Raw genomic sequence first — 19,361 nt, 5'->3', positions numbered from 1 at the left:
AAGAAGCACATTTTATTGCTTGTTAAATAACAATAACAAGCTGGTTCTGGCTGTTACACACTTGGGTCCTGGGTAGGGAAGTAAATATCTGTTTAAAAAGCATCTACTTAACCTACTCTACTTATATTGGTTAATTAAGCCAAGTGACCTACTGCGGGCTGGATAAAATCCCTTGATGGGCTGAATCTGGCCTGTGGTCTGGGGTTTTTCCCACCCCGACCTAAGGCAGAGAAATTCCTAGGTGTTACATACGACATGCCTGTTAATACAGGCCAGTATGAGATTTGCCTTCAATTAATTCAGTTAAGTCTCTGATTGGAATGAATCTTTTTCTTTCTGAAGACCAAAGCAAAGAAGGCATTTAATGTTTAAGCCTTCTCTGAATATTCGTCTATAATGGACAGTTTCACGGAGAGGGTCTCTGCTTTTTCCTTTCTTTTTCTTCACTGTAGACACTCAATAAATATACTTCTCATTTCTTCCTAAACTCCAGAGTATGTTATATACATTATTTATATACAGTGTAACTTTTTATCTTTTTCCCTGCCTGTTCTTCCTAAATAAGCTATACTTTTCTATACCAATATCCCAAGCTGTAGGTGTCCTACTAAGTGTCTGTTGTGGGGTGAGTCCATTTTCAATGCATATTTAAGGTTCTTCCTATTTATTCTCCTTAGAATCATAAAAAAGTAGGGCTGGAAGGCACCTTAGAAGATCTTCAGGTCCACCTTCCTGCTCAAGGCAGCATCATCCTTATCTAAATGATCCTCAAAAAGTGTTCCTCTAACCTATTAAAACTGTTATGAACTACCCTCACCTCGAACTACCAAACACAATGCCTGAAATATCAGAAATGCAATAACTTGTCACAGTTAAAGCAGCTAGATGAGAGCACTGCCCATGTCCTGCCATTGTATGTGTCCACAAAGTAGTTTAAAATATGTTCAAGAAATCCATGGAAGACGATCATGCCTCCTGATACAGAGGAAGGTGAAACCCCTCAGGCTAAGTACAGTCAGTCATAAAGCCCAAGGCTGAATTGATTCAGTCTTTGCAGGTGAATCTAAAACTGCAGAAATTAAATTGAATTGGAAGTGAGCAGATATTTACTTTCGGTTCAAGAAACGCAGCCACATGCCTGCGGTAGCTCAGGCCGGAAGTCAGGGGGTGCTAGACCATGACTCTCTGGCACATAGCCAACATGGGCTGTATGTTTGCTTCCTCTTGCTTTTGCCCCTGAGGTTTATGGGATTTACAGTTCAAAATTACAGCAGCAGGACTCTGCAGGGTTGTTCATCACTTCCTCTTCCTGGGGCCTCTGGGGTTTGTAGCCCACAGTCACAGCCAACAGTAAGTTTGAGTGGGAAGGGAAGGGCTGTTTAAACCCCCTTTTTAGCCCCAGCCCCCAGCCAGGGTTTGCCTGTGGGGGGCAGTCCCACTCCATGTCCCTTCCCCGTCCCTCCCGACTGGGCTGCATCCCCAGCTGGACTTACTTTGTGCACCCCCTTGTCAGCCAGCCCTCACTGCTCCAGCTAAGCAGTAGAGCGGCGGGGCCAACCCTCTTCTCTAGAGCAGACAGGGCAACCCAGCCCAGGGATGCTGGGGGACTGTGTTTTAACTTGAACCAGGGAAGGGTCTGGGACAGAAGTGTCATAAACCAGTTTGACCCATATCAGTTAAATCTGATACTACACTCAACCAGATTTATCTTAAACCAGTTTCAGCCATTTCGAAATTAGTTCATACTTACTGAGCTTCTGTTCTGTTACAGGTTTAAAACAGTTTCTGATCACTTCAACTGGCTTATGTGTAACTTCAGTCCCTAACTTCCCAGTCCACATCAAACTGACTGTGGAGTTCCTACTTGATCTTAAATGTGGTGATAGGTCTCACCCGGAATGGAGAAGCAAGACCTTATAGTCAGGAATCTCTAGGTTTTTAAGTCCCAGCAAGAGCATCAGCATGCCCTGGTAAAAAATCTTCATCCTTGGCTGTAGCTGACACCAAGTTTCTGAGGAAGGCAAAAAAGATCCCGGTCACCTGTAGGAACCTGAAGGGAAATAATTTCAAAGCCCAGACATGTAGGGTACCATATCACCCTCCATACTCTTAGTATTTACATATAGCCATCTCAGAAGGCTTTTGCCATTCTTCTTTTTATCAGTTGAAGCCTCTTGTATCAAAGCTAGTTGGTTATGGTGCACAAAGAAAATGGTCCAGAAGTGCCTGTTTGGTTTTGATCTCTCCCACTCAGTGTCATGTAAAATCTCAGACGTTTCTTTTCTTGCTTAGTTCATGGAGTCAATTCTTGATCTTGGGCATGATGTCCTGTTGTTTCTGCTTCATTCCTATCATCATAAGCATGCACAGTGGGACTCCAGGACTTGAACGAGTGTCTCAGGATACAGAAAAGATAAATAGCAGATGGAACATGGGCTTATGTAAAACTCCATAGGTAAATAAATACAGCATATAAGAGAAATTATCAGGTAGCTAGCAGGCAGGAGGAATGAAGTAAAAGCAGGAGAAAATAGAATATCTTAAAACAATTTAGGAGAGTCTCTTAAATGCAGAGATTAGCAAATATCAGATTATAAGGACAGAAGGCAGGGTAGAGATGCATTTTATAAATTAACTGAATCATAAATTTAATTTACTAACTAATCTCTGACTGAGTTCCTGTATAAGGTGCACCTCTATCCTGTCTTCTCCCTGACTTCAGGTTATTATGGGCCGTGAAGTTATTGTCTGTGTTGAGTTCTTAGTGTCCAGTAAGCCAGTGATTTTTTTGTTTGTTTGTTTGTTTGTTTGTTTGTTTCCAGGCTTTTCTTTTAAAGGTGTTTTATAAATTTTTTCTTGAGTACAAGAACTGTGAGGCCAGACGGAGTGGGGTTTTTCCTGTCAAAAATGTTCTCTTATGTGTTCTAGTGTCTCTGGCCTATCTATATTTTTTCTACAGTCATTCATTCTGGTGTGTAGCTTTTTTTCTGGTTTCATCCACATACTTTCCATGGGGGCATTTGTTATACTGGATGAGGTATGCCGCATTGAGACAGATATGAGTATGATCCATGGGTGCTAATCATATTGTTGTGGCTGTAGAGATGAGTTGACAGGTCTTGCATTTATTGATCTGGCAGGGTTGGTTTCCTGGGCCTGTGGATCCACTGGGAGTTTGCTTCTGGTCATGAGTTGGGCAAGCTTAGGGGGCTGTTTGAAGACCAGGACCAGGGGAGCTGGGAATACTTCTCTCAGTGTCTAGTCTTTTCAAGTATAGGTTGAAACTGTATGTTGATGATTCTTATTGGTTCAAGGGTGTGTGGTCATGGGGTGGGAGGCTGGGGGGGGGCAGTTTTTTTGTGTTGTTATTAAGTATTGAGTATAGAAATCCCCCAAACTACCTTCCTGTAACATTTGTGGTTGTATATATCCCTTATCATGTTCCCTCTGTCTCCAGTCAAAAGAAAATAACCCCAGTCTTTTCAGTCTCTCCATATAAGAGGTTTTTCCAACCATTTAATCATTCTAGTTGTGCAGTTGTTGGGGGGCAGGGGGGGATGCAGGGGGGAACAGGAGGGAGGACTATATTTTTTTTCTAATGGTGTACAGCTGTGAGGGTGTGGGGCCTAAGAGTGGCCGTGTACTCCCTAGCGCCCCCTACCATCACTCAAGGTGATTCAGCACCCTCTGGTTCTCGCCCGCCACGTCTTTGATGACAATTAGTTCAGATGGGAGGCTGCCTTTACCCGCTGGTGAACGGTGTGAGTGTTACTACCCCTACTCCGTATGGGGTGCCTCAGCGCACCCCTGCCTTAAGGGGAGGTAGGAGGCACGCATTGCCCTTCAGCATGCCCCAAGCCTCGCAGCTGTTCTCTGGACGTTGTTTGGATCCCTTGCCCTTCGGCGCCCTCTCCAGCGCCCCTTGGGCTCGTCCTGCCCTGGTGCCCCGCCCTGGCACCCCCGGGCTTGTCACCCACCTGGCGCCCCTGGGGCTTGTTACTCCCCAGTGCCCCTCCCCAATCTACCTGGGCCTACCATGCCCCTGGCGCCCCTCAACCGGCGCGTCTGGGTCGGTCACACACCTGTTGCCCCTTTACCGGTGCCCCTGGGCCGGTTAAGCAACCTGCATCCTGCTACCGGCGCCCCTGGGCTTGCCGTGCCCAGGCCTCACCCCACAGGGCCTGTCTCTCGGGTTTTTCCCCGCTCCTCACCCTCTGGAGCCTCTTGCCCCCTTCTAGGGCCTTTTGCCGCGCTCCCTGCGCTTCTCGCCCCCTCTAGGGCCTTTTGCCGCGCTCCCCGCGCTTCTCGCCCCCTCTAGGGCCTTTTGCCGCGCTCCCCGCGGCTGGGGCTACAACCCCCACACACCAAGCGCCTCTCCGGCACTCGTCTCGCTGTGCCCACAGTGGCACTACGCACTGTGCCCCTGCTGGGCACCAGGAACCCCCAAGCTACTGGGGAGCCCCTGTGAGGCCTCCTTGCACCCCTACAGCCTCACCCGGTCCTCTGGTGTAGCCATAAGTAAACCAAAGAGTCAGCCAGCTGGCTACAACATAACATAAGCGCCAGGCTTATAATACAAACCCCACGTCATGCTGACTCTCACCCATATGTCTGTCCAGGCTCGCTCTCTCCCCTCGCATCATTGCAGCCAGTCAAACCACCACCATTGACTCTGCTGCTCAGCTCTCCCACAGAGCTGCCGCTCCTGCAGCTGCCAGAGGGGAACTGCTGGTCAGGCTCCGGCCTGGGCTGTTTATAAAGGCCTGGCCCTGCCCCCTTCTGGCCACCTGACCTGCCTAGTCGCCCTGGCAACCGGCACCTGAGCCGCCCTGGTGATTGGCAGCTCTGACAATTTCAATCCCAGTCACAGGGCACCTACGTGACCCCGTGACAACAGTTCACAACTGCATTCAAGTTCTTAACCTTCTGTTATAGATGATTACATGTATGATTGCTTTCAAATACCCACCAAAAAGGAATAGGTTGAGATGGTAGGCCAAATCCAGATCGGTAAACTATGTTTGTTGGGATCAAGGGATGTTGGCTGAATTTAGGCACCAAAGATAAACCAGCAATACAGAGTGTATTCCTGTTTGAACAGCTATAAAACTCATGAGGCAACAAATTTTTGGAGTACAGGGGTCCCTAAGTACTCAAGTTCCAGCTTCTCGCATGCGCAGAAGCACCTTAATCTGCTGCCTACTTTGGTATAATGGCCTGATGGTTAAAGGACTTGGCCAGCAAAAAGAAGGCCTGTGTTCTTCTCCCTCCTCACCATAAAAGCTTCATCCCATATGCAGCCCTGACTAGACTTCTTACACCAGTATGCTCTCAAGCTTTTTAGGCTGAAGCCATCCCTTGTTACACTCAGGGCATCCCTCAGAAAATGCCAGCTCTTAGTCTTCATTTATTTTTAACTACAAAAAAATAATAGAGCAATTATTTTATTGTCTATGACTCAAAAAGATCATAAAAGGTCATAATGTTCTTAATGCTGTGGATACCTATTTGAAGTCTCTGAGTTTATCTTGTGAATCATGTTTGCACACCTAGTACTGACATTGCATGGCACCCATGAAAGGATCTCAAGGCATCCCAGGTTGCTGCAGCACTCTGGTTGACAATCACTGGCTTAAGCTGCAGAAAAGTTCATGCACTCATTTTCTGTTGTCTTGTTGAGGCGTGGGCCCTGCTCAGCATCTGAACTCTCTGATTTATCCCCGGGAAAATCTTAAATTATGTCTGCATCATGTCTTGAGTGTGTCCATGGGATGGACACTCGCGAGCGTGCCTTGCCGGGCTCCAGCTTGTGTGCACCAAACATGGAAACACAGTGATGAGCCAACTCGGGGGCTCTCTCTTGCCTGCTTTTGAGAGTACTGTCTCTGGCATGCTTAACAGCAGCTGCAAAGGGTTGAGGAACAGCTTCAGAGCCACAGTTCTGGCTCTAGCTCATATGAGTAAGATCAGATGGGCAGGGCATGGCTGAGAGTGTTTCTCCCCACAAACACGTTTGCAGTACAGGGAGCACAGATATCTAACTTTGAACCGCCCTTCTGGGGCCGGGCACCTAATTTTGAAGCATGCTGAAAGCCAAACTGTAGGCACCATTTGCCTGGTAATATTTGGAATATAACATTTGATACACTAGTAGGCAAATCTGAATTTAAAGATTCAGGACATATGGCTACTGGATTTCCTTCTTGTATTGTAGTATGCTATAGGGTATTTAGGGTGGCTCTTTCCAAAATACCATTTATTTCTCTGCTGGAGTGCCCTTACTGGATAAAGTCAGTTTTCAGTTTAGCAAGAAGGGTGTCATGAGTATTCTCCTCAGAGCAGATGTGATGAAAGCAGAGGGCCTGACTACAGATCACTACTTTTTTGGTTTGTCTAGAATGATTGCTGGTTTTCTGGAGTTGTGTGTGATGGTTAGCAGATTTGATGTATACAGTGATTCATAGGTTAGCATCCTGAATATAGATTGTAATATCTAGAAAGTTGATGTTAATGTAGAATAGGGGTGGGCAAAATATGGCCTGCAGGCTGCATCCAGCCCACCAAAGGTTTTTATCCTGCTTGCAGTGGGTTCCTTGGCCCTGCCCGGTACCAGTGCAGGGGGCAGCCTCGACCATGGTGCATGCAGCCAGTCCCACCACCACTGAGTGTATGGAGGGGTGGGGCAGTGTGGTGGCTGAAGTTTGCTCCTGCAAGTGGCTCCTTCCAGCTGCTGCTAGTGTCTCCACTGCTACTGGACTTGGCACTTCTGCCTAAGCAACCCTGGGATTTTCGAACCTGCTCCGACCAGCGGGGGCATCAGATGGAGCAGGTGGGCAATGTCTCTGTGGAGACCAGCCGGGAATCCCGCAGGCAGGGTGCACTCGGCTGGGCGGATGGGGTCACGGGCAGGTGGGGGTGGCATCGGGGAGCAGGATGGGCAGGCAGAGTCCCTAGCTGGGGCTGCGGGATGGTGACACTACAGGGCTGGGGCCTGGAGCAGAGCCACAATCTGTTCCCCGCACGTCCCTTCTGTGTGGGGAGTGAATCACAGTTCTGTCCTGGGCCCTAGTCCCAAGCTATTGTCTCCCCGCCATCCCAGCCCTGGCCCCCATCTGCCCATCCTGTTCCTAGATGCTACCCCCCACCCATCCGAGGCTCCATTTCATCCACCTTGTCATGCATGCCCTGCCTGCAGGTTTCCCAGCCAGTCTACATGGAGACCCTGCCCACTTGCTCCATCCGGTGCCCCCAGCAATGGGTGCAGGCCGAATGGGCCTGGCCTGGATAGTATCCATTCTGCCTCCCTCCCTGCCAGGCCTGGTCAGCAACGCCCACCTGTCCCCCACCAGCCCAGACCAGCTCACCCAAATTCATAAGTGGCCACCCTCCCTCCAAAGTAATTGCTCACTCCGGGTGCAGAAGTATTCCAGAGAATTTGATTGAAGGGTGGTATTTAACCCTATGGTGGAAGCCAGTAAAGAAGTCCAAGTATTCAGTTCTGTGTAGACAGGATTTGATCTGAGACCTGTACTCAATGCACAATATAGTAGAAGGCTGAATAAAAGAGCTAAATGAAACCAAACCTGAATTTAAACTGATTCCTAGGAACAAATATACACTTAAATTGCTTGATTTTTCTCCCAGATACCACTTCAAGATGTCTTATAGTCTTAAAGCACTTTTCACCTGGGTCATATTAGTATCTTGTTTAACCACAAAACGTGATACCAGCTTTCAGAAAGTGGACTTTCGTAATAAAAAGATAGAGTTCAGTAGTACGAGAATGCACTACATGACGTAATAGATTTTTTTTTAACCTCTGATGTCTGTAGTTTTATATTGGGGCTTATCTATTCAAGCCATTGCATGTGTAATCCTGTTGACATCATTAAATAAATGAAATACTAATCTTTATCTTATGCAATCAACATGACAGTGCCCACATTAAAAAGGAATTATTTCTAAGCCTTACAGCTGTCACCAATTATTTAGAATTCCAGTTGAAACAGAATCTGGTGTGCCAGCATTCCAGACGCACACCAACATAGACCCTTTAACCTATACTAAGCACCAACAGCTGACAAAAAATTATTTACTTTGGTCTAATTAAATAACATAAATACATGTCTTAAAGAAGCAATGAGCAGCCATTGTAGTGGTACAAAAATTGATGGGGGTTTGCAGACAGGAAACAGCACAGAATACCAACTTTATTAGTGATCACCCAGAAAACGTATTAAGAGTTGGCACTAAATTGAGATGTGATGAGACCACCAGTTAAAACAACCATGTTAAATCAGGACTTTGCATTTATTTTCAACTTCAAAAAGACAGTGATGTTTCAGAAAGTAACGGGGATTTCAAAATGTAACTATTTGTGTACAATGAGTGGGAAACTATTCAGCGGTGGGGAGCGCTGATGGTGGCATTGTCGAACACACCCATCATTTAGACCTATATAGAGAAGTGATGTGGTTAAGGAAATGATTGTTGAACACAATGGTTTTATTTCAAAATTGTCACTTCTTTCTGAAACGCCCTGTATTTCTGTAAAGCCCAACACTATCTTTCTGAAAACTTTAAGGAGAACTTTAAGGAGAAGATTGTTAGGACATATGTGCTGTTTCTTTAAATTTGTAGCCAGAGCTCAGTCATTCTGGGGTTATGTTCCCTTCTGGAAGCTGCTTCACAAAAGCCTACTTTATTACCATTTGCTCCTTTCAACTGAAAAAGGCATTTTTGTGCAATTCATCTGAAGGTCCCAAATTATCTTTTTCCACACGTTGGGTTGTATTGTGTTATCATGCAGTTTTAAGGACTCAAAAATCCATGCAGGGAGGAAGAACCAAGGTTACTTGTGAAACTTTCTTCTGGTGTGTCCTAAGTTTTTGAATGCCTGCCTTTGCCGACTTGCTTTTGCAAACTCCTGGAAGAGAAGGATTTGATTTAATAATTTATCTATCATGAAAGTAAACCTCATACTCAGAGAAATGACATAAGCTCTAAATGGGGAACTGGATGTTTCAGGGTATAGCTCATCAGTTTGTATCCATCTCTTCTCAGTACATATCAGAAATCCTTTCTATCTAATGGACATGTGGTGACCTGTACATAAGAGGGGTTTGTTGCTGCATGCCAGTTTCCACATCACCAACCAACTACTAAGTTTTGACTTGGACACAGCAGAACAGCAAAGACCTACATGGGCCGTGGAGAATGAATTTACCTAGTTTCCCAATAAAGTAATGTGTGCTTGGGGAGACTGAGGCATAATAGCAAGTTACTTTTAGCAAGAAACCTGTCCTGTGCTTCCAGGTACATAACAGAAGACTCTAAATCAGAGACTGCTATGATCACAAAATGCAAACAGTTCTTAAGTCTGAAGTTTATATCTCTCTCCAAATTAATTATAAAATACAAATAGTCCTTTAAATTTTGCATAAACATCATATATAAAGCTGTGCAGCTGTTCACAATAATGCAGTGGCAGCTCTCTAATATTTCCCATTGTGAACATATTTCCTTTCTCTTCTGCATGTACCAGGAATTACTTCTGTGAAAAGATCATAAACCAGCCTAGTGTCCTGTGTATTATATTTATTGGATTAATCTTTTTAGACTGAGAGTATGTATGTATGGTCCAAGGATGCCAACATGACTTACTGCATTTTTCAAAGGTTGATTTGTTTGTTTGTTTGTTTGCTTTTTAACCTTTATTCAGTGTTTTCTGATGGAATTGTTTGGTTTTCCAGCCTTATGAGGTTTTTCTGAGCATTTCTATGGGGTTTCAGTGCACTAAAATGTGCATCTTTCTATTCCCTTTTGATGTTCTGTGTGTATGATATTTGTACTTTCCAAGGGAGTGTATATCAGCGTTTCTTCACTGTTGGGAAGGAGTTAGCAGTATGTGGTCTACTTCATTTCCCCTGGTGTAAAAAAGAAACTGTATTTGTAACTAAGCCCTGATGCACCAGGAACTGTTCATAATGGCATACCAATTTGTATTCATAGATTCATAGATGCTAGGGTTGGAAGGGACCTCAACAGATCATCGAGTCCGACCCCCTGCCTAGGCAGGAAAGAGCACTGGGGTCAGATGACCCCAGCCAGATGCCTATCCAGCCTTCCCTTAAAGACGCCCAAGGTAGAAGAGAGCACCACCTCCCTTGGAAGCCCATTCCAAATTTTGGCTAACCTTACCATGAAACAGTTTTTCCTGATATCTAGCCTAAATCTGCTGTCTGTCAGTTTGTGACCATTGTTCCTTGTTACCCCAAGAGGCACGCTGGCAAACAGAGCATCTCCAATCCCTTGCTGCGTCCCCCTAATGAATTTGTAGGTGGCCACAAAATCACCTCTCAGCCTTCTCTTGCAGAGGCTGAAGAGGTCCCAGTCCCTTAGTCTGTCCTCATAGAGCTTGTCCTATAAGCCCCTAACCATACGAGTGGCCCTTCTCTGGACCCTCTCAAGTCTATCAACATCCTTCTTGAAGTACGGTGCCCAAAACTGGATGCAGTACTCCAGCTGCGGTCTGACCAATACTGTATAGAGAGGAAGTATCACCTCTTTGCTTCTATTTGTTATGCATCTGCTAATGTGTGATAAAGGGCAGTTAGCTTTGCTGATGATTTTGTCACACTGATGACTCATGTTCATCTTGGAGTCCACCATGACTCTGAGATCCCTTTCCGCTTCGGTGCTGCTGAGGGGGTCACTTCCCAGCCAGTAGGTGTGCTGGCTATTTTTGCACCCTAGGTGCAGTACTCTGCACTTCTCCTTTTTACATTGATGTATCAGAAAACTTAAAGCTTTTTTGAGGAGTTACAGAATATTTAGTGTTACAGGCTTTGAAAACTAATAAATTAAATATGCCTACCTTAATTTTTTCTTCTTGGTACTTGTATCCCTTTAAAGCAGCTTATTTTATTTTATTTATTTTTTTTTTTTTTTAATCCTTCCTCATTTTCTTCTTTGGCAGCATGCCCATATCTGTTTCTCTTAGATTTAGGCATCTTTGCAGCTGTTCTCTTTTTGGCCTGAGGCCCAGTTTTCAGTAGTTTTCAGTTTTCCTCTTTAAGGAGCTTGTGTTCTCCTACCCTGTCTGTTTTTCTCCATAACTAATATCTGCAGTAGGATTTTCACTGTTCTTGTAACCCTCCTCAGAGTACTTAGTTCTTAGTACTTACACATCTAACTACACTTAGAAGGAAAGTAACATTAATTTGATAAGTTCCTTCCCATACAAGAAGTACATCATTTTACTTAATAGTCATGCATTGGGTAAAATAAGAATTGGTACCAAGCAAAGGGAGGTACTGCACAAGCAAACCAGAGTTGTAGAAACAACGTGGGACAGGGATGCAGGCAAAGAAGGATCTTTGATAATGTGGGAACAAAATGGGATGAAGTTGTGGACATAGTTTCATAGTTTCTAAGGTCGGAAGGGACCTGAACAGATCATCAAGTCCGACCCCCTGCATTGGGCAGGAACAAGTGCTGGGATCATAATACCCCAGCCAGATATCTATCCAACATCCTCTTGAGGACCCCCAAGGTAGGGGAGAGCACCACCTCCCTTGGTAACCCATTCCAGAGCTGGGCAGCCCTAACTGTGAAGTAATGTCTCCTGAGATCAAGTCTTGAACCTACTCTCAATAAACATATGGCTGTTATTCCTTGTTGTCCCAGGTGGTTCCCGGGGGAACAGAGCCTCACCTATTTTCCGCTGGTCCCTCCTGGTGAGTTTATAGATGGCCACCAGTTCCCCTCTCAGTCTTCTTGTGTGGAGGCTGAATAGATTCAGGCCCTTTAGTCTATCTTCATAGGCCCCGGCCTGCTGCCCCCTGACCATGCGAGTGGCTCTCCTCTGGACCCTCTCAATGCTGGCCACATCCCTCTTGAAGTGAAGCACCCAGAACTGGGCACAGTATTCTAACTGTGGCCTCAATGCCGCATAGAGGGGAAGAATTACCTCCCTGGACCTGCTTGTGATGCATCTGTAGATGCATGACAAAGTTCAGTTAGCCTTACTGACTGTTTCCTCACATTGGCGGCTCGTCTCCATCCTGGAGTCAGAAATGACTTCAAGATCCCTTTCAGGCACTGTGTTGTTGAGAAGGGTGTTCCCCAGCCTATAGGTGTGTTGCAGGTTCCTTCTCCCTAGATGTATCACCTTGTACTTGTCTGTGTTGAAACCCATCCTATTCTCATCCGCCCACCTCTGTAACCTGTCTAGATCTAGTTGGATTCTGTCCCTCCTTTCCAGTGTGTCCACTTCTCCCCACATCTCTGTGTTATCAGCAAATTTGGACAGTGTGCTTTCCACACCCACCTCCAAGTCGCTGATAAAGATGCACAGGCAGAAGGACAGAGCCCTGGGGAACTCCACCGCCCACATCCCTCCAGGTCGAAAACAGCCCGTTCACCACCACTCTCTGGATGTGACCATCTAGCCAATTTGCCACCTATCTGACTGTGTAGGCATCACTGCCACAGTTGCCTAGTTTTTTTACGAGTATGGGATGAGAAACAGTGTCAAAGGCCTTCTTGAAGTCCAGGCAAATGACATCCACCTCAACACCCGCAGTCAAGGACTTTGTGACCTGGTCGTAAAAGGAAACAAGGTTAGTCAGGCAGGATCTGCCCGCAATGAACCTGTGTTGGTTGCCCCTGATCATTACTTCCCATGCTGGGCCTGCACAGATGTGCTCCTTGATAATTTTCACCAAGGACCAAGGTGAGACCAACTGGCTTATAGTTACCTGGGTCCTCCTTTTTCCTCTTCTTGTAAATGGGGACCACGTTGGCTCTTTTCCAGTCCTCTGGTACCTGGCCAGAGTACCATGAGCACTCATATAGTTTAAGTGGCCCTGCTATGACCTCTACCAATTCCCTCAGTACCCTTGGATGAAGAGCACCTGGATCTCCTGACTTAAACATGTCCAGCCTCTCTGGAAGTTCCCTAACTAGATCATCCCTGACCCTAGGCATGCCGTTGTGTCCCCTGAGCCTGTCCATGATCCTAGTGGGGGAGTTGTCCCGGTCCCTGCTCAGAAATATGGAGGCACGTTGAAGATGGACTATTAAGAGGAATCTGGGTGATAATATCGATGAAAAATATGAACTAAAAACAATCTGGAGAGGCAAGGATGAAAGAAAGGACAAGATGCAACAAAAATGAAACAAAAATAGGTAGAAGATGAAAAAGCACTATGTAAAAGCTGAGGAAAATAAAGAAAAGGCTAAATGTATAAAGTTTACTGTCAAACATGATGACAGCTTGCATGTTTTCAGGAAGGGCTTCCAAATTTTTGTGTTTAGATTTTGGGACCAAAACAAGTTCTTCCAGCCCCATAGCTGAAGTATTCATTCTTAAAGCTAATAGTTAAAGCAACCCTTATCCCAATAGTGAATAGCAGTAGCTTCACCAAGGGATCACGACATTTCACATTGCAACCTGGTATGAAAATTCTTTTTTGTATCTACAAATATATTCTCACAGTGCCTTCTACAACAAATTAAATTCATTAAAATAAAAATAAAGACACTCCGTAGGAAAAGGGCTAGAGGGGAAGGTCCATTAGAGATTTCTAACCTAACAGCTGCATTTAGGAGAAGCTAATCCAACCATGACATTTCCGTCTTCAAAGGAATGACCTTCTCACCCCAAAGCTCAGGAATGCCACTCTGAGTTACAGAATGAATCATATATGCTATGAATAAAACAAAACAATGTTAGGACAGGCAGAGGGGGGAGTATTTTAATTTTTAGGCTTGAAGAAAGAACAGTGTTCCATTGACTCATGGCTTGCCATTTGCTCAAACACTTGTGAATTATTTTGTTGTCTCTTCCTTTTTTATATCAGACTCCAGTGTATAATACACACATTTACATATGCACAGAGTGTTAGACTTTAATCCCTTGCTGCCAAGTGTTTGGATTTCCTAGTCTGACTTAATAATGTGCATTGACTCACCATGTTGTTTTTAGCACTATATTAAAGGGTGGATTTGACATCAAGTACTAAGATTTTAATCACCTCTAGACAGTATATTCATATTGCTCGGACAACAACTGATCAGAAAAATATAAATTTACTAGTGTGCAACTGACCTGGGCACATGCTGCATGGCAGGCAATGTGAGTGAGCACTGTTGCATATATGGAAAATACAGAATGTACAGATTAGGGAAATGATTGTGTGCATGTATATAGCAACTACCTCTCTCTTATTATAGATATAGAAATATTTCAAAAAGACCTTGTGTTAGGAGCTTTGGTCCCAGTGAGTTTCAAAGAAACTGAATCTCCTAAGGGCTAGCTCTAAACCAAGGTTTCAGGAACCTCCCACAAACACCATCTGTGTACCAAAAACACTTGGCAAAAGCATTGCTCCTTAACTGTGGAACTTCCTCCCTTCCTCTTGAAGCTCACCGTAGCCCGAACCTGAACACCTTTCAAGCAGGCATTTAGCCAACAAAGATGGGCTGGGATGTTGTTGAAGTGGTCTTTGTTTTATGTTGATACTCTAGTTATCTATTTAAGTTGTTTTGCCCTCTTGCTCATTCTTGTCTTGCATGCGTTAGTCTGTCTCTTAATGTAAGCTGACCTGAGACTTTGTTGGAAAGGAGAGCAGATAAATTGAGTGAGTGAATGAACGAATGAGGAAGACTAGGCAGTTAGGTCCAAAAAGACCCCCTCCACTTCATAGCTTCTGAGGTGCCTACAACTCCCTGTGTACCTTTCTTTTTGGCCTGAAAGTGTCCTAGGTGCCTGCAGTTCTACTTTCTTGGAGTACACAGCAACCTCCCCAGAGTCATTTAGGCCTCACCCCATTTAGATTTGGAAACTGGGCAGAGCAGTGTCTAAGGCCCCTTAGAAGCCCAGCCCAGTTGGTGTGCTCAAATCATGTCTGACGCATGCTGATAGCATTGAGTATAGCATAAAACAGCAGCAGGGCCGGCCACTTTCTTTCAAAAACATGAGTGGAGAGAGGGGCCCCCACATTTTATTTAATAGCTGTGTTTTTTAGGGCACTTTATTCCCTGAACTGGGAGACCTGAAAAGAAATTCTGCCTCACTCTGAGAAGACATCTCATGCTTATTCTAAACAGAGAACATCATTTGACACTTATTTATCAGCATATAGTGGAGTCTTTAAAAAAAGGGGGGGATGCATTTTTACTGTAAAAAATTACTTGCTTCCCTCCTTGTGTTTGTGAACAAACAATTGGTTTAATGGTTTAGTTAGAAGTTGCACCACAGGTCATGGAGACGGCCTCAGTAGATTATTTGATATAGTTCCTTTCTAGTCTGATACCCTGTCTTCCCTTTCCCATCTCTTTCTAGTTGGCCCTTTCATGAAACACTGTTACACCAGGAAAGAGAAGCCTTTCTGCCTCTCAGCAAGACATTGGTCCCATGCCATTCCAATGAAGGGAAGATTTTTTTCCGACACTAACTTCCTCATCCCAAAGAAGGCTGGGTATCCAGTCCTTGCTTTAAGAGGGTCAGCATCTTCATGTGCTCCTTCAAATTCAGAATAGTGACCAAGGTCTTCATGCTCTGTATTGCTACACAGGACTCCACACCTGTCACACCCTCTATTGACTGGGGATGCATAGCAAGCATACCGTTGCTATTTTCCCTTGTCAGCCCCTGGTGGTCTGGCAGCACATAGTTTCTGACCCTGAAGCTGCTTGGTGTAATTAACATTTTTGTCAATGTCATACTATTGTTAGCAGCAGCTGCAGTGTACAAGGAACGTCCAGGTCACCTGAAATAACAACTACAACAACAAATTCTGGTTCAATTAAGATCAATAAACCTTCAAAAAAATCTCCAATTTGGAACCTACTTTTCAGTCAGCTTTAGTAAGGATCCTGGGCCTTTGCAGCTTCATGGGTGGCTGGCAAAGATAGACACTGCTGCCTGTTAAGAGGCAGACCCCTGCACCTGGTATATTGCCCCGTGACTGGAGCTATATTAGGGAGGGAGAGGACAGATTGCACACCCTCAATGTTTGCAGGCCCTGCCTTTTAACTTAAAAGATGATCAAACCCTTCAGAACTTTTACAAGACTGTTTTTATAATTAATAGATCTCAGTATTAGATTTATTGTTACAAATTAACTAGATGGAATCCCCAGCTAAACTATGAGTCAAGCAGCTACTGCTGTTTCTTTGCAAACATCCCCATTTTGGACATCAGTAAGGCAGGTGCAGAGATTGAGTACATGGTTTTACCAAACGTTGTTCTAGAGTTGAATGCTCTAGGTTGAATGCTTTTTTTGGCAGAATGCAGTCTTCATATCAGTAAACTGTTAGCATTTTCCTACTTGGGTTAGATTCCTGCCTGACAGCCACCAAGAACAAAATGAATGTAGACACAGGATGAATAATATACAGCAGTGGTGCTGTGTATGTGTGAGAGAGAGAATGCACATTATGTACACATACAGTTTGAAATAAATAATATGTACACACACGTGCACACGCATGGATAGAGTCTATATCTAAATCAGATAGATGGATGTGGATTATTTATCTCGCAGCATGTCAGTTTTTGTAAAAGTAAGTAAAGTTTCTTCTGGATTTATCTCGATCCGTTTACCCATCTGTAATGATGCTCTAATGGTTTAAAAGCAGGTATTTTTCCAAACAAGAGCGTGATGAAGAAGGGAGGTAAAAGGCCAAGCTTAATTTGATTCATCTCCCTGTCAAACTTTGTAAAATACAACAAGAAGAAAAAAGCTGTTTATTCACATCCCAGGAACTTCTGTTTTATATGTTTGTTTGTTTGTTTTTATATCTGTATTTATTAGATTTTTTTTTTTTACTTTAGAGCATAACTTTTATGATGATAGAAATATGTATTTGCATTAACTATTTACCTCTTTCCATTAACTAGAAATACAAAACTAAAAGTATATTGTCTTTTTGCTTAGGAAGGGGATTCCAAGTAAACAAGTAAAACATGCAGATCGAGAGCAGACGAAGCGCATTGTCTATTCTGTGATTTATGGAGCAGGTAGGAAATTATATACAAGAAACTAGATTAACTAGAGTTGTAAGAAATCTGAGTTAATGCTTTGATTTTTAACAACTAGCCAGTGCACTGACTTCCTGAAGTGAACAAAATAGTCTTAGAATGATTTTAATTTTTCTTGACTAGCAAAAAATATTCTACTTAAAAGAACTGATATATTGATTTTTATCTAGGGTTTGGACACACGTGGGTGTGTGAGAGAGAGTAGTTATGGGTGTGTACTTGCATAATTGAAGCATCACTCTTTTTACCCACATGAAATTAGTAGACTTCAGTGTAGAACATTTTCTGTATTCTGGTGATAGAGAGCTGCTAGAGATGGGCAAAGTGGCTGCTATGGAACAGAATTTAGTCTCATATATTGTTCTATGGTCCCTGGCACATTCATTTAATGGTGCAATGGGATCAGATCCCCAATTCCAATACTTGTGCATCCTGTCATGCCACACAAGCATGGTGGGAGCCACGTTTGCACAATTAGGGGTAAGACTACAATCACATTGGGCATGTATTTGTACACCTGCTTGGACGCGCACTTTTAAAAACACCCGGCACTGCAGAGCATGCACTTGTATAAATGATAAAATACGTGTCAGAACTGAGAAAATGGTGGCAGCGTGCTTTTGAACTAAAACTCAAAGAAGATGTTTTAGTTCACAAGCACACTGATGCCATTGTCTATGTGCTGATAAGCATTTTGCCGCTTACACAACTGCACGTGACACACTGCAGTGCGTGTCGGCTCACGTGCAGAGCAGACTTGATTAATTGAGCCTGCTTCGATCCGCTGGATTTCTGGCATGTTGGAGCAGACAAATATGTGTATAAATTCCCAGTATTACAACTTTCCAGTATAGAAGGATCCGCTGCCCCTGCACAGGCAAATTCAAAGAGCAGTGCCTGCAGATTCAATATGGCTGTCAGCTGAGCACTGGGACCCTATTTGGGACTTGAGCTGGCCCCAGTGCTATTTGGGGCCAGGCCAGCCATCAGCTGACTGTCGGCCCCAGCCCTGAGGGCGGTTCAAGTCCCCAGTGCGATCTGGAGGCCGGAGCTGATAAGCAAGCCCAATTCTTTAAGTTCCTGGGGTGCCCATCAAAGCAGCAGCTAGGAGCTCCACTCCACACCTCCAGACAGTACTTCACTGTGTGGGGCATGCGCAGGAACAGTCTCAAGCTAGACCCAGGGCTGTCTCGGCCAAGGCCATCCAACAGCTGACTGTCAAAACCATGCACCTCATAGCTGTGGCCAAGCTGCTGGCTGCATGGGATCAGAGGCTTCTAGCTGGGGGAAGGGAGCCAAAGGGCTTGTTGGGACCTTTGATCTCCCACACCAAGCAGCCTGGTTAGAGCTTCTGGTCATGGGATTGATTTAAAGTCTGTGGTGGGAAGCCCAAGGAAACTGCTTCAGCAGCACTCTTTTTGAAGCTCCCCATGCACTGAGACCCAGCTGCCCATGCTCCATACCACAAAGTTGTCACATGCCAGCTGAGCACTGTGAGTGTATCAATTTTATCACAGGCCAGCTGGGCTGTTTGATTCAGTTTTGGATCCCGGAGGCAAAGTTGGGAGTGAAATAAAGGCGAATTTATTATAGCTTACACATGCACAACAGTTAACAGAAAAATAAATGCAATAACCAGATAATGCAGTATTAAAGAGCTAAGAGTAAATAATAACAACAGATAGATCAATTCTGTCGCAGGCCAACTGGGCACTGCAAGGGTACTAGCCACTGGGCTGTTCAAAAGAACAGATAGACAGACATGGATTGGCAACTTATCGATAGTCCCTCAATGCCAGGTATGTGCCAAGTAATTCCAGTGAAGTCAGGTGTCCCCGATCAATGCTGTCACAGGGATTACTGGGGAAAGTCCCTTGATCAGGATCTGATCCTCACTCACACCAGGAGTCTGGGGTCCAGGCGTGGAAAGGAAATAATTGTTCTGTTCCCTCCCTCACTGTTCCCTCCTTCCTCCTGGTTACCTGATGCACGTGCTTTTTATACCTAGTCTTACGTTAATCTGTTGGCCTCAAAGCCACTCATAATATTGCCCTATAGCTGTTTCCCTATGGGATTGAAAGGTGTTAAAATTATCATAAAAAGTTACTACCCAGACTAGGGTTTATCCAATAAGCAAATTATGATTCAGCACCTTTAGGTTTGAAATTGACATTGCTCCGCCTAAGTTCCAACCCCCTTTAGGCTTCATTTGAATATGCTGCTTTCTTGGGATATGTTTTCTTGGAATGTGTTGGTGTGCCAGGCGGTTAGATCCAGTTTTATCATCAAGGCTGAACCCTGAGCCAAAAAA

The 19,361-nt window shown here is 44.5% G+C and overlaps 1 protein-coding gene and 1 long non-coding RNA gene across 2 annotated transcripts in view; one reads left to right on the top strand and one right to left on the bottom strand.

Moving 5' to 3' along the window:
- LOC109322071 overlaps positions 1-19,215 on the bottom strand; it is a 19,773-nt gene extending 558 nt beyond the window's left edge. Inside the window, exons 1-2 of the long non-coding RNA XR_002104302.1 lie at positions 19,009-19,215; positions 17,122-17,124 (exon numbers count right to left, since the gene is read on the bottom strand). This is a non-coding gene — a long non-coding RNA (uncharacterized LOC109322071). The remainder of the gene's footprint in view (positions 1-17,121; positions 17,125-19,008) is intronic.
- Positions 1-19,361, top strand: part of POLN (DNA polymerase nu) — a 215,139-nt gene that overhangs the window by 119,773 nt on the left and 76,005 nt on the right. Inside the window, exon 19 of the mRNA XM_019552905.1 lies at positions 16,947-17,029. Coding sequence (XP_019408450.1) covers positions 16,947-17,029 — 83 coding nt within the window. The remainder of the gene's footprint in view (positions 1-16,946; positions 17,030-19,361) is intronic.

This window comes from Crocodylus porosus, unplaced genomic scaffold (assembly GCF_001723895.1).
Source record: "Crocodylus porosus isolate Cpor-Errol unplaced genomic scaffold, CroPor_comp1, whole genome shotgun sequence".
In the NCBI taxonomy this organism is placed as follows: Eukaryota; Metazoa; Chordata; order Crocodylia; family Crocodylidae; genus Crocodylus; species Crocodylus porosus.
This window is presented reverse-complemented; position numbering and strand designations above follow the sequence as displayed.